We start from the raw sequence: 15848 nt of genomic DNA, 5'->3' as shown, positions 1-15848 counted from the left end.
AGTTGGGCTCTGAAGGTTTTTCCTGAGGAGCTTTTTTGTTTGGCATGTGTGGTTCTAAAAATAAAGTTCGTTTCTTTTGACAAGTGGCTCCTGAATTGTGCCCATCCAGACTGCGGCACTTATTTTGCCTTTTTTAACATGTATTAAATTGATACTAAGCAGGATGTCAAGATAAGATGAGTGGAATTAAAAAGTAAGGATTTTCTTTTTAATATATATATTTTTTTATTTTTGGGTGGGGATGTGGCTCAGTGGTAGAATGTTTGCCTAATATGTGTGAGGCCCTGGGTTCAATTCCCAGCACTGCAAAAAAGAAAGAAAAAACTATTTTTCTTTTTATTTCATTTCTCTTTTCCCTGTCAGCTTTTCTTATTCTAATAATCAAAAGGGTTTTTTAGATGTTGATGGACCTTTATTTTATTCATTTATTTATATGCGGTGCTGAGAATCAAACCCATTGCCTCACACACGCTAGGCAAGTGCTCCACCATTGAGCCACAACCCCAGCCCCATCTAATAATCAAAAGTTTTAGTATATCTTTTTATCATTTGATGAAGGAAAATATTCAAGTTAAGAAAAAATACATGTTTTTGAAAGAAAACTATTTGTTTAATTAGAATGACATTAAGACATTGCCTTCATTGTATTAACATGTGCCAAATACAAAGTATGTTTGATTGACTACATATATAATAAGTTTTTCAGGTTGAAAAATAAATGCTTCTGATCTATAACATGTAGTTTACTCTCTTCCTCACTTATACTGTGTCTAAGTCTTTTCAATCAACCTCCGGTCCAATGGGCCACAGGTGACATCACTGGCTTGTGACTGAAATTTGCCTTCCTAGGGTTAGGGGAAGTTCTATACACTCTTTTCCTCAATCCCAGGCAAGCTTGTTTGCTATTCTTATTCCCAGTGCTCAAGTAGAAGCTTCTCTGGACCCCAACTACTGTATTCTCTGGCTTACAGCACCTCTCAGCCAGGCATAGGTCAATGTTCAGGGAATTCTAACCTGCTGACCAGATTGATTAACCTAGATTATGTGTTCTCAGATGGAGAAATCTGTGGGTCACCTGAATTGCATCAAGTGCCCTGGAAGGGGGAAAGACATGTCTATTAAATAAAGTCCTTTGCTAATGTAAAATTTTGTATAATTTACATATTTGTTATTAAGTTGTAAGAGTTTTTTAATATTCTGGAAACTAGATCCTTATCAGATTTATGATTTGTAATGTTCTCTCCTGTTCTGTAGGGTTGCCTTTTGACTTCCTAAATGATTTCTTTTGGTGTACAAAAGTTTTAAATTTGGATAAAGTCCAACTTATCTATTTTTTCATGTTATTTGTGGTTTTGGTGTCATTCCTAAGATTCTTTGCTAAATATAAGGTCATGAAGATTTACCCCTGTTTTATCCTAAAACTTTTATTGTTTTGACTCACTATGTTGGTGGATAGCACTGGGCAAAGCAGCTGTCTTTCTTATTCTTCACAGACGAGCTATATGCAGGAGAAGACCACCCCCCACAATCTGCCTAACTAGAGATTAAAGGAATTCTATCAAAATTTTCCCTCCCCAGGGTAAAACAGATAGCTGTAGTTTTGCCTTGTTTCACTCTGTACTGAGCTGCGGAGTTGGGGGAAAATCAATGGTGTCTCCTAGCCCAAGTCACCATCTCCATTTGCCTCTACTCTAGGAAGCTAGATCAGACCTGTCAGATCTCTAGGCCTTGTAATATAATGCCATTTCTTTGGGCAAGCACACAGAAGTTTTTCTTAAAAAATAAGAAAATTTCAAAGACAATAAACTAACTTTAGGGGCTGGAGTTGTGGCTCAATGGTGGAGCACTTGCCTTGCGCTGGGTTTGATCCTGAGCACCACATACAAATAAATAAACAAAATAAAGGTATTGTTTCAAGTCTTTTCCTTCCTAAATGGAAGCTGAGAACTAGAATATTTCATCATCTAACTCTGTGCTGAGCAGGGGGAAAGATCAATGGTGACCCTAGTCAAAGCTATCACCTTTCTTCTCCTATAGGTAGGTAGACTGTGCTGAGCCAGCCAGAGATCTGAGGTAGGCAAGACAGAAGCCAGGATCCCCTGGAAAAGTCAGTGTGATAGATGTATAAACCAGCTGCTTCCATCCCCTGAGAGGAGTTGGAAGCTAGGAAGTTTCTTCCTGATTATATGGCACTGTGCCAGGGGCAGGGCATCTGGGGAGAAGGTTTTCCAAATCTCCTGACCACGTTATGTGAGTTTGCTTTTGCATTTTCTTGGGGTGAAAGACAATTTCAATTAGTTTCTGATTTTTCACAAAGGAAATTTGTCCGTGAATTTTTGCTGTAGATGTGTTTGTGAGAGGAATGGAGGAGGTGGTGGGTCAGAGCTTCCTACTCTTCAATCTTGATAAAGTCTCTCTCTCTCTGTATTATTTATCTTTGCCCTAATTTATATTATTTCCTTCCTTCTATTAGCTTTAGGTATAGCTCCCTCTTCTTTTTCTAGTTCCTTTAGGCATAAAGTTAGTTTATTTTAAAAAAATTAGTTGTAATCAGACACAATACCTTTATTTTGTTTATTTATTTGTATGCGGTGCTGAGGATCAAACCCAGTGCAAGGCAAGTGCTCCACCATTGAGCCACAACTCCCGCCCCTAAAGTTAGTTTATGGTCTTGGAAATTTTCTTATTTTTTAATATAAGTATTTAAATCTATAAATTTAAATATGTAAATTTTTATATACGTGATATATATACTACTTTTGATGGTTCCCATGAGTTTTGATGTTGTATTTTCATTTTCAGTCATATTAAAGTATTTTCTAATTTCAATTGTAATTTCTTCTTTGACCCCTTGGTTTTTAAAGACTGTGGTGTTTAAGTCAGGAGTGATGGTGTATGCCTGCAATTCCAGAAACTTGGGAGGCTGAGCCAGAAGGATCACAAGTTTGAGGCCAGCCTCAACAACTTAGTGAGACCCTCAGCAACTTATCAAACCTGTCTCAAAATTGGAAAAAAAAAGGACTGGGGATGCAGATCAATAGTAAAGATTTCCTGAGTTCAATCACCAGTTCTATCCTCCCCAAAATTGTGTTTGAATATTTACATATGTGAAATTTCCAGTTTTCAGTTTGTTGTTGGTTTCAAGATTCTTTCCATTGTGGTTGGAGAAAATACTTTGTATGATTTTATTTTTTAAAAATTTATTGAGGTTTGTTTTGAGAACTCAGCATGGTCTGTCCTAGATAATGCTCCATGTACACTTGAGAAGAATGTGTACTTTTCTATTGTTTGGTGGAATATTTTGTGTGTGTCTGTTAGGACTAGCTGACTTATATGATTGTCCAAGTCCTCCCTTTCCATACTGATTTTCTGTCTAGTTGTTACTTCCATTATTGAGTGTAGGCTATTGAAATTCCAAGTATTGTTATAGAACTGTCTATTTCCCCTTTCAATTTATCAGCTTTTGCTTCACATACTTTGGGTGTGTGTGTGTGTCTGTGTGTGTGTGTTTGCAATTATTATATCATTTTTTTTGGTACCAGGAATTAAACTCAGGGGCACTCAACCACTGAGCCACATCCCCAACCCATTTTCATTTTTTTATTTTGACATAGGGTCTCCCTAGGTTGCTTCCAGCCTCGCTAAGTTTCTGAGGCTGGCTTCAAACCTGCATTCTTCCTGCCTCAGTTTTTTGACCTGCTGGAATCACAGACATGCACACCATGCCCAGCAACAATTGTAATATCATTTTGATAACTTGTAGTTTATAAGTGTATAAATGTTCTTCTTTATCTCTAAAGAAGTTTTCAAGTAAAGTCCATCATAATTTTAATTTACTTGCATCTTTGTATTGTTATAGTTAAAGCTTGGTCCCAGGGTTTCATAAATTGACTTCCAGACCACTCACGTATAATAGAATCAAGCCTTTATTGAAGCACACCAGTGGCGGCTGACCAGAACATAAAGCTGTTCCCCTGATCAGCCCCGAACAATTGCAAGGGCACTCCTTATAAGCCTGAAAACCGCGAAAAGGATGTTGGGGGGGGGGTCTAGCCCTGTCTCTTATACACANGGGGGGGGGTCTAGCCAATGCAAGCAAGCCAGGTTACAGAAGCGGGACAGTGCAGTCAAGCAGAGGGAAGCCTAACCAATCACAGTTGTCCCAGTCACCCCAGTTACAGAAACAGAGCCCCGTTACCCTAGTTACAGAAACAATGCCTCATTAGGTAGTTCCAATTCTTAATGGTTTCTATAGCAAAAGGAAAAGAACATCTTGCCCCAGTCATGACTCTTCTACTTGGCATGGCTGTTTTACAGGATGAAGTCATAAAACAAAATGGAGTCACATTTGTTCCTACTATCACAGTATCTAAAGTCTGCCTTCTCTTTAAAGAAAATGGAAAATGAATCTGCTTTAGAGAGTGTAGAGGTGGTTCATGCCTTTTAAAAAATCTGTGCTGCCTATCTGCCTTTTATTTTGTTTTATTTTTAAAATATTGTTTTAGTTGTTGATAGACCTTTATTTTATTCATTTACTTATATGTGGTGCTGAGAATCGAACCCAGTGCCTCATACATATCAGGCAAGTGCTCTACCACTGAGCCACAATCCCAGCCCCCTATCTGCCTTTTAATTGCTAAATTTAATTTAATTTTTTCTAGTTTAAGTATTTTATACTTTGGCATCTGGAGTCTTGTTGACCCCAGAGTGTCTATTTCTCTCAGGGTTAACTAAATTCCTAGAGATAGCAAACAACTCAGCTGTGAGTACCCCTTTCATTTGCAAACCAACCATTCTAGAACCAGTGTCACCAACCACCTCATTTTTCAGACTTTCATACTCAATCAGTCCTAGATAAGACAACTTCTACTCTTGAGCTATTGAAATTATTTGAAGTAGCCAGGCCTAAATCTGTTTACTCTGTCACAACTGTTCCTTCCAAGAAAAACCACAATAAACATTTTTACCCTTAGTTTCCCCTTTATCCCTCTGCTTTACGATTGACCCTTGTGTTCCTCCATGTTGCCCCATATGGTATACTGTATATTCTATTCTAGGAATCTGTGATTATAAGACCTTCTTGTTTCATGATAGTCATTTCTGTGTCTGTGTATCTTACTATACCTAATTAAAACAAACTCGGGGTATTTTTGAAACACTGATGAATTACATTTGATTAATCACTGTTAGGGAAGAACTTACTTCTGCCATTTTGCTATTTGTTTTCTACATATTTATAACTTTTTGTTTCTCAATTCCCCCATTGCTGCCTTTATTGTGGTAATTGACTTACTATCTTGTGTAGTCTTTCAGTTCTGTCCTTTCTTCCCCCTTCCTTCCTTCCTTCCTTCCTTCCTTTCTTTCTTTATATCAAGGATTGAACCCAGGGGTTTAACCACTGTTTAACCACTGAGCCACATCTCCAACCCTTTTTCATATTTTATTTAGAGACCAGGCCTCACTGAGTTGCTTAGGTCTCACTAAATTACTGAGGCTGACCTTGAACTCAAGATCTTCCTTCCTCAGCCTCCCCAGCTGCTGGGATTACAGGCATGCATCACTCACTATGCTTGGCCTGTTCTCATTTCTTTTTCCACATTGTTTTAGTTTATTTTTATTGGTTCCCATAAGGAATACAACTCATGTCTTCATTTTGTAACAATATTTTTATTTCATTATAACAGTTTATTTTCAGTATAAGAACTCTATTATAGTTGGATTCCCCTTATGCTGTTATTTTCATAGCTAATATGTTAATACCAAGTGTATATAAATAACAGCTTTATAATTATTATTTTTATGTGTCTTTTAAGTCATGTAGGGGAAATAAAGAGGAGTTATAATCATATATGCAATATCACTTGCTTTTATAGTTACTTGTGAGACTATCTTTATTTTTGTTCTTTATTTCTTCACATGACTTTAAATAACATAATGTCTATCCCTTTATTTCAACTTAGAATTCTTCAAAGTCTTGTCAGAGTTCAGTAAGTACAGCTGGAAATTAATCTTTCTATAGTACGAGTATGCCCTTATGTTATTCAACAAATCCCCTATTAACTTACATAAAGTAATTTCTTCATTTTTTTTCTTAAGAGCAATGCTACCTGCAATGAATATGCATGTACACATTCTTTCATTTCTATAGATTAGATTCCTGAAAGTAAGATCTCTTGGTCAAAAAGTATGTGCTCTGCTACATTTCTCAGTCTCCCTTGAATATATTTTGGGACCATAAAATGCAATATAAGACTTCTAAGACTTGCAAACAACTCTGAGTGATCCTTTTGCTCTCCTTGAAATAACCATGGAAACCATGTGTGCCATCTGGAGTATAAGACAAGGAGAGGAATACATGCTAGATACCTGGATAATCAGTGGTGCAGATCAATGCAAGAGAGACAATAACCCTCTCTAGATAGGCAGATAATGCCTTACCACTTATAGTTTATTTTTCTATTTACCTCCTAGTAAGCCTGATTTGGTAGATACTTTATTTCTTTTCCAGAATTTTCAAGCTATGATAACCACTTTTTTGACTGGTAGGTGTCCCTAATTATGAATTATAAGCCAGTAACTGTTGGGTGCAGAGCAGGCTGAACTGTGTTGTCTGCAGGGCAGGCTGAACAGATGTTGGCTGCAAGATAGCCCACACACTCAAACCCCCCTCTATCTGGTCCTTTATCACCTGTTTGCCTCAAGTCTGAACATTCAACCCTGCTTAAGGCTGAACACTTAACCCCCCTTGGGCCAACAAGGCAGCTTGCAGACCCAGAGGCCCTATTAGATTTGGGCTATAAAAACTCCCTCCTGCCAGGCCTCCTCTCTCTTGCTCTTTCACTCTTGCTCTCTCCCTCTCTCTCCCTCTCTCTCTTGCTCTTTCTCTCTTGCTCTTTATCTTTCTTACATGCACTCTCTGTCTCTCTCTTGCTCTTGCTCTCTCCCTGTTCATCTCTTCTCTTTTCTCTCTCTCTCTTTCCTTCTTTCCTTTCTCTTTGTTGCACTGCTGCAATAAAGATCTTTTGGTTGCTCCGAGTGTTGTGGTCACTTTCCTTTCAGTAACAACTTTGATAATCAGGAGATTCTCTCTCTGCTGAGCTCAGCTGAAACAGAGTCTATATTGAGGGTTTATAAGGCATGAGTGGATACATTAATTTCATCAGAACACCACAATGAAAATTCTGGCACCAAAGGCACAGATTCTGAATCAGTCTATTTGTTAAGAGTGTCTGTTTGTGTAATTAGAATTAAAAGTTGCCTGGGCATGGTGTCATAGGCCTGTAATCCCAGTGGCTTGAGAGCCTAAGGCAGGAGGATCGTGAATTCAAAGCCAGCCTCAGCAATTTAGCAAGACCCTAAGCAACTTAGCAAGACCCTGTCTCAAAAAGAATATATATTAAAAAAGGATGGGGATGTGGCTCAGTGGTTAAGTGCTTCTGGGTTCAATACCCAATATAAATAATAATATTAATAATAATGATGATAGTATAAAGACAAATAAAAAGTGGGCAGTAAAATTCTAACTAAATAAACATTTATTACATACCAACTACATGACCCTGGGTTTGATCCCCAGTACCAAAATAAAAACAAAACAAGACCAAAAAATCCTATATGTTAATGACAGCATTAATCAATGAAAAAATATGAATATGACATAGTCTTTAATTTGAAATGCAAAATGCAAAATGTTCAGTTGGGAAATAATGCTTAAATGCATAATTATATGCATATATATGTACTTTGTAAGGCTAAATATATATATTATTTTTAATATATATCAGTATATGTATTAGTCTTACAAAGAATTTTTACATGTTTCAAGAGGTGTTGAGGTAGAAAGCAGGGAACTATTACCTTAGATATGTTCCCTGCATCACTTTGTACAGTTTATACATTTCCCAAAATTGTCCTGAACTGGTAAGGCAGGCCTGTCAGCAGCCCTCAGGGGGAGATCATCTCACAAGATGAAAAAACCTTACTCCTTGGAAGTAAAAGCTGCAACTCAGATGACGGACTGACACCTTTCTCTCAAACTTATACCCCAAATGGATGCATCACATCAGACTCCTATGGATGTGAAGGATCCTGTGATTGACAATGGAAGTAGCTGTTTGGCTGAGGACTGTGCAAGACATTGACTGCAGCCCCAGCAACCCTAGAGCAGTCCCACTTAATGTAAGCATCACTATAAAGCAGAGATAGGCTTAAGAAGACAGAGTTCAACACAGAGGACTCCTGGAAACTTAAGTGAGTAAGGTTTTGTCACTCAAGGCCTCAGTGCACCAGCAGTGGAGAGGGCCAGCAGAGAGCAAAGGACCCAGCAGGAGCAGCAGCCATGGACAATAGGCGTAGTGGGACCCAGGAGAGTAGACAGGGGTGGGGCTCAGTCACTGAGGACTAGCATGAAGCCCCCACGTTTGCCTACTGGACTTGTTTCTGAGCATAGGTTTAGTCAGGCCACCCTTCCTCAAATAATTGGGGTTCTGTATGAATAGGTGAAACAAGGTATCATCAAGCACAGCTCAGAGTTACTGGATCAATGCTTCCCCACAGCCCCCCTGTGAGGCAAATATTTTCTCCATGAAAAGACTGAGTCTTAAGCAACTGCATCTGTAATGATTGCCAGTTATGTTCCTCTGGCTGAGAAATCCAGAGGTAATTTGAAATTTACATTTATTAAATACTTCTGTTAAGAATTTTTTAGTGTTTCACTGCCCTCCAAAAGTTATTTTCTCTTTCATCTTTCGTTTTTGTGTATAGCACAAGTAACACACACACACACACACACACACACACATACACACACTCATTTTTTTTTAGAAAATGAGAAAATGTAGATAAGAAAAAAAGAAAATACAAATCACACAGATTCACTGTTTACCTTTGGTGTATAATAATTCAGACATTTTGCTTTGAATTTTGTCATATATAAATGTACATATAAGGTATATATATATACATACATATATATTACTCTGTAGTGTGTTTACAATATATGATGAGCATCTTCCCATTTACATGAGTGAGCCCCCTTATTAAAGAGTGTGATGGGGTCAAAAGATGAGATGTTGATAAGAATCATGTAAATAAATCAACATCTGAGGGATTGGAGTAAAATAAAATCAAATGTTAAGCAAGAAAATGCAGATACAAGAAACCATTGGCAAAATTAATAACAGAAAGTAAATGATTTCAGGAGTAAGTGCTTTAAATGGGATATGGACGGTCCCGAGAATGCCTGTGGTTAGAGTGCAGAGCCCTAAATTTTTTTCTCAGACCCCTTATCTCCTCCAAGCACCTTTCCATCTCATCTCCCTCTCTTGTCATTTCTTCATCCTTAAAATGCCTATAGACTATGTCCTCTTTAAATTCTTCGAGAGACTGAAGCAGCCTCTCTCTAAAATTCCCTTCCGTTTGCTGGCGTTCAAATTCTCCGTAGGGACGTTCCTCCTCCCTCTTTGGCACGCTGCCCTGGGGCTTTCCTTCATTTTCTTTGCAGGGTTTTTGCATGATGTTATTTCCAGCTTAAATACAGAGAGAAAAATGCAGAGACGATTGTTTCGATACTTTTGCATCAGGATAATCAGTTTCCCTTTGGGCCAAGACACTAGCCTAATCTCCCACAACCGCCCCACAGGTCCAGTTTCCATAAGTTGTAAATGTCTCAGCTCTCTCCCCTCTCTCATCTCCTCCTCTTTCCCCTCCCTTCCCGGAACCCACCATTTCGCCAGCAGAAAAGGCTAATGGCCTCTCCCGTGGGCCGGAGCAAGGGAGCAGACCTGGAGGTGGGCTGTGAAGAGCACATTTTACCCAGCTTTTGCCATTTCCAATTTCTACCCACAGAAACGTCAGTCTAAGTGACTTCCTCACACTGACCTGTGCCGCAGATGCGGGGTAGTTTGCTGCTCTTTTTCTTGCCTGGAGGTGTCTGTGAACACAGACTTTTGGATCTACAAACAAAAGGAAGGAGGGAGGGGAAGAGGGAATTAACTGCGATCAACCAGTCCCAGAGACAAGAGACACGCTAGCTTGATTCAGAATTCTCATCACCATCCTCGTTCCAAATTTTCTATCCTCTGGTTCCCTTCCAGTCCCCATCCCTCCATCCAGGAATTCTGTGCTACCTCCGCCCCTCACTCTCAGGCCCAGAAGGCTCACCATCGCCCATCCCCCGCCCCGCCCCTCCACCGCAGGCCAGAGGTGAGTGAGGCAAACTGTTTTCAAATTTCCTCTAAATTTCTCTTGTCCCCAAACCAGAATTGCAATCTCTCCACCCACACTCTAGGCCTACCATTTTCTCCATTGGAGAAAGACAGGGAGAAAGGTGGAGAAAGACAGGGAGAAAGGTAGAGAAAGCTTTCCAGGATAAGATAAACTGAGTTCCCCCCCTCCCCCATTAAACTATCACTAAATCTCTGCGTGTCTCTCAAGAGACTTCACCTATCCTCCGGTTCCCACTTCAAAATATGCAGTTATCTCCCATCCATTTGCAAGGATTTGGGAAAGGCAAGCCCGGGCTTATTAATGTCAATAGATTCAGCTACTACCGCCCCAGGGGTCCCAGCGGTTGCTTCCCACCAATCTGCTGGGATGTTAGGAATTTACCTCTTTCTTCACTTGGCCACAAACACGCAAGTCTGCAGGCAGTAAGGAGCTGGTACCCAGAGGAGAAAGAAGCCCGGGAATATAAGGACTTGGGTTCATGTCAGCTTCTGATCACGTGAGGATTATGTCATCCTCCAACTCTGGCTCCCACCTCCCCCTCCCACCGACAGTGCTGCAGAAGTGAACTGGTCTTTCAACCTCCCACCCCCACCACACCGGGCCCTGTCACTCAATTTTGTCTTTGCTAATTTCAGAGGTCAAAAGTGGCCCCTTCTCCCTGTGGTTGGAATTTGCCTTTCTCTGGTTACCAGGGAGGGGCTGCATCTTCCCATAGTTATTAACCATTGTTACTCTTTAGTGCTCCCTGTTGGGACAATTACTTATCTTTTTCGAGGTCACAAGAAAAGTAGCAGTCTTTTCTTTACTCACCCTGTCCTCAGCCACTAATAACCACCACTTCCCTTGCAGTTCAATCGTTGAAACCAAAGAGGAAGGATGGGGTGAGTTAGGATAAAAGATAATGATTAGGGTTGTGGAGTTTTTTAAACTATTGTTCTGATAATTTTCTATTATTTTTCAATTTTCCATAAACAATACTATTTTCATAATCATAAATATGATAAAGATATGTATGTTTGGAAAAAAGATTCAAGATAGGAAGATGAAAAGACCTAGGCACCTGTTTCTGCTACTGAAGTCATAATATAAATATAGACCCTTCAGGCAGAAACATCTTTGGAAGTTTAAAATGTACAGGGCAGCTGGAGTGGGCATGTGAAGTCCTTCTATTAAGTGAGTCATTGAGGCCACAATCCCAAAGTACCTTGTCTATATATTTAAGATCTCAAAAGCCAGTCATAAATATCTGTTAGTTTGATATCAGTATTATGCCCTCTATCTCCCAGTTGTACCATGCCCTTCTGTTTAGTAGCTAGAAAGAGATCATATAGGAGCATTGTTTTCCAAATTATTAAGGAATGATTAGTTGTGATAGAGGCAAGATTCACTGATAGTGTGGAAGATTTCAGAATCCTCTGTGAACATCTTTTGTGCAGATAATTAGATTCAGTTACAAATGGCTGGAAGTATCCAGATGCTGAAAATTTTCCTTTTGAATAAAAAGCATGGCAATGGACAGATCCTAGTTTGAATTAATTGTTTTACTTACATATTGAATGTAAAACTTGGATAGTGATACTTCTTGCATTATCTCTAAAATACGGCTAATAATTTTAACTATTTCACAGAGTTGTCAGGACTAAATGACATACTTTATATAAGACATTTAGTACAAGATTTATAAGTACCGACTACTTCAATAAATGACCAATGCCCATTGATTACCTCCTAGGGATCTGGGGAATGCTTCCATTTCCTACTCTGGCTTCAGTGCTTCTATTTAATGAAGGTGGCCATCAACTTATGGACTACTACAACAACATTTACTGGTCTCCTTGCTTTATGTCTTACCACCTTTCAACAAAATGATTCTAACAGTTATGATCATATTACCATCCTTTGTTATTTTACTTCATTTTCCAACAGTCTTATAAGATAGAAGAATCTTTAGTTGATCTAGACATTTCACAAGTACCTTTCAGTTTATAAATAAAAGTATAGATATGAAAATACATGGGGATTGGGCTGAGGTTGTGGGGTTGTGGCTCAGTGATAGAGCACTTGCCTAGCAGTGTGAGGCACTAGGTTTTATCCCAAGCACCACATAAAAAATACTAAATAAACAAAATAAAAGTATTGTGTCCATCTACAACTAAAAAATTAAAAATACATGGGTACATAAGCAAAATGAGATACCAAGCAGGGTACAGTGGCACACATCTATAATCCCAGTGGTTTAGGAGGCTAAGTAAGGAAGATGGCGAATTCAAAGCCAGTTCAGCAACTTAGTGAGGCCCTAAGCAACTTAGTGAGACTGTGTCTCAAAATAAGAAATAAAAAGAGCTGGGGATCTGGCTTAGTGTTTAAGCCACCCTGGGTCAATCCCTGGTTCCAAAAAACAAACAAGCAAAAACAAAACAAAACAAAAATGTGATACTGAGTTACATTTGACTTGTTTCCCTAGTATTGTCTGATGGGACTAAGGTAAGGACAAGAGGCATTACATATAACCCAAATCCTCCAGTAACTGGGGCTAGATAACCTCATAAGAATGTAAAGAAAGGCATCTAAACCAGTTGTAATTCACAGAACAATTATCCTGGCCTTCTCTTCCCAAGTCCATGAAAGGAAATATGTTGAAGTAAGAGATAAAGAATTGTAGGAGCTATTGACATTGTAGAGAGTTCATTGTTGTCATTATAAAACAACAAGAAGAATATCAATAATGTCTAGCACTTTTATACTTCGTATATTGCAGGAACTCTCTTTAAAGTAATTTACTTATGCTGGGTGTAGTGGTGCACACACTCCTGTAATCCCAGCGGCTCAGAAGGCTGAGGCAGGAGGATTGTAAACTCAAAGCCAACCTCAGCAATTTAGTGAGGACCTAAGCGACTTATCAAGACCCTGTCTCAAACAAAATACAAAAAGGGCTTGGGATGTGGCTCAGTTTTTATGCACCTCCGGGTTTAATTCCTGGTACCAAAAAATACATAAATTAAAATAAATAAAGTACTTAACATATATTAATTTAATTAATACTCATTGATATTCATAATGCTATTATTAGGAAACTAAGGAGTACAGAAGTTAAGTATTTTGCCTATAGTCACAGAATAAATGGAAACATAATTTTCTTTTAAATTAATTAATTATTTCAATTGACAATGTTAGAAATACTGGGGGTACCCCCAAGGAATCAAACACATGCTTGGAAGTAGCTCAGCAAGGCAAACTTTACTTATGCAGAAGGGTGTGCTTCCAAAGAAAATCCAGCAAGCAATTACACTTGGGTAGGCAGTCTACCTGTTTTTATCCCTAAAACAGTAATGCCTCTGGCTCTAATAGGAGCAGCTTGGGGTTACAATCTATGCAATTGGCTAATTTTAAAATTGGGGAGGGCAAATAGGAGGGCTATAGTTAAAATGTCTACAATTGGATTTCAAAATAGCTATGATTCAATCTTCCATCCCATATAAGGCCAAATACTATATTTTGAAAATGGACCCCTGGACTTTGTTTCTCACAACAAATAAAAACTTATTTATAATGGAAAACATGATATTTTGAAATATGTGTACATTGTAGAAAGGCTAAATCAAGTTAATGAACATATGTATTAACTCATACTTATTATTATTATTTTTTGTGGTGCTGGGGATTGAACCCAGGGCCTTGTGCATGCAAGGCAAGCGCCCTACCTACTGAGCTATATCCCCAGCCCTCATACTTATTTATTGAAATAAGAACACTAATATATACTCAGCAATTTTTGAGAATATTTTAAAATATCATTGCCGTGTTGTACAATAGATCACTTGAACTTATTCCTTGTGTCTAACTGAAATGTTGTTATCTTTGGACCTATAGTCCCCCACCCTTCATCCCCAGGGAATAACCACCATTCTCCTCTCTGATTCTATGAGTTCAACTTTTGTAGATTTCATATATAAGTAAGATCATGTAATTGTCTTTCTGTGCCTGATTTATTTAACTTAACATCATTTCTTCCAGGTAACTCCACGTTGTCACAAATGACGGAATTTTCTTTGTTTCATATACTGCTGGGCAATTTCTGTGTCTTTTTTTGAGAAATGTATCTTCAGGTCCTCTATCTATATTTAACTGGATTATTTGCTTTCTTGATGGTGGTTCATATTTTGAATATTAACTCCATATCAGATTTTAGTTTGCAAACATTTTTCTCCCTTTCTTTAGGATGTCTCTTCACTCAGCTGATTGTTTCCTTTGGGATGCAGGAGCTTTTTAATTATATGCAATCCTGTTTGTCCATTTTCATTTTTATTTCTTGTACTTTGGGGTTCAAATCTAAAAAAAAAAAATTGCCAAGACCATGCATGGAGCTTTTCCACTATGTTTTATTCTAGAAGATGTATACATTCAGGTCTTATGTTTAAGTCTTTAATCCATTTTGAATTCATAGTTCTGTATTATATAAGGGTCTGATGTCATTCTTCTGCATATGCATATCCAGTTTTCCCAACTCCATTTATTGAAATGACTGTCCTTTCTCCAGTGTGTATCCTTGGCTTGTTTCTCGAAAATCAATTGATCTTAAATGCATAAATTCATTTCTGGGCTCTCAATTCTGGAATTGGGGGGTAAGGGTGATGCAGGTAATGTAAAATTGTCCTTTATATAATTTTCAATATGTTTTTTCTTATTTCTGTGCTACACATGGTTTCTGTAATCTCACCTGGTTTTCATAGCTCTTGTGAAGGTATTTTTGTGTATTGATGGATGCTCAAGTTGATGTTTCTTGGGGATGGGGAGAGCACTGGAAAATCCTTTTCTTCCATCTTGCTAAAACCTAGCTTCTCATATTTTAATTATTTTGAAAAACAGGGTAAAAGGGTAAAAATGAACAGTGGAAAGATGGAATATATAAAAGAAAATATCAAGATATTAAGTTTAAATTCAATTATATTAATAATTATGTAAGTATATAAAGTAAAAAAGGGTGGGTGATGGTTGATTTTGGGTGCCAGCTTGATTGAATTAAGGCATACTAAGGCAGTTGACAAAATATTATTTATTCTCAATGCTTCAGTAAGCACTGAGCCCACTTCTCGTGTGCCGAAACCCAGGTGTTTTTGCTTTTGATTAAACTGTTCCTACTCTCCCAGGTGGGTCCATGAAGGTATTTCTACTGGATATTTGTATGTGAGATAGTGGACTGAGTGGTGAAGATCCACTGTCAATGTGAGGGGGCACTATTCAATCAGCTGAAGTTCCAGATGGAAAAATAAAAAGGCATATTCTCACCATCTCTTTTTTGCAGCCTGTATGACCTTCTTCTCTTGCTCTTGAACATCAGAACTCTACATTCTCTGGTCTTTGAATTGCATGACTCAAATCAGTGGACCCCTGGGCTCTTGCATAATTAGTTGCCTATAATCCCAGTGGCTCTGGAGGCTGAGGCAAGAGGATCTCAAATTCAAAGCCAGCCTCAGCAGCTTAGCAAGGCCCTAAGCAGGTCACCAAGACCCTGTCTCTAAATAAAATTTAAAAAAGGGCTGGGGATGCATCTTGGTAGTTAAGTGCCTCTGGGTTCAATACCTGGTACCACAAAAAAAAAAAAAAAAAAAAAAAAAAAAAAA

General features: G+C 38.4%; 2 protein-coding genes across 3 annotated transcripts in view; both read right to left on the bottom strand.

The window, feature by feature from the left end:
- Bex3 (brain expressed X-linked 3) overlaps nucleotides 1–15848 on the bottom strand; it is a 163777-nt gene that overhangs the window by 67035 nt on the left and 80894 nt on the right. The gene's annotated exons all lie outside the window — the stretch shown is intronic.
- Nucleotides 8873–10751, bottom strand: Tceal7 (transcription elongation factor A like 7). The gene is made up of 3 exons (XM_015502117.2): nucleotides 10609–10751; nucleotides 9880–9953; nucleotides 8873–9527 (listed from the first exon to the last, which is right to left on the bottom strand). The coding sequence occupies exon 3, from the start codon at nucleotides 9511–9513 to the stop codon at nucleotides 9211–9213; it is 303 nt and encodes a 100-aa protein (XP_015357603.1). The 5' UTR covers nucleotides 9514–9527; nucleotides 9880–9953; nucleotides 10609–10751; the 3' UTR covers nucleotides 8873–9210.

The sequence above is a fragment of the Marmota marmota genome, unplaced genomic scaffold (genome assembly GCF_001458135.2).
Source record: "Marmota marmota marmota unplaced genomic scaffold, marMar, whole genome shotgun sequence".
NCBI classification, from domain to species: Eukaryota; Metazoa; Chordata; class Mammalia; order Rodentia; family Sciuridae; genus Marmota; species Marmota marmota.
Note: the sequence above shows the minus strand (reverse complement) of the source record. Positions and strands in the feature narration are given on the sequence as shown.

Coding starts and splice junctions, on each gene's coding strand:
- Tceal7 (XM_015502117.2), bottom strand. CDS start 9,513: ATGCAAAAACCCTGCAAAGAAAATGAAGGAAAGCCCCAGGGCAGCGTG.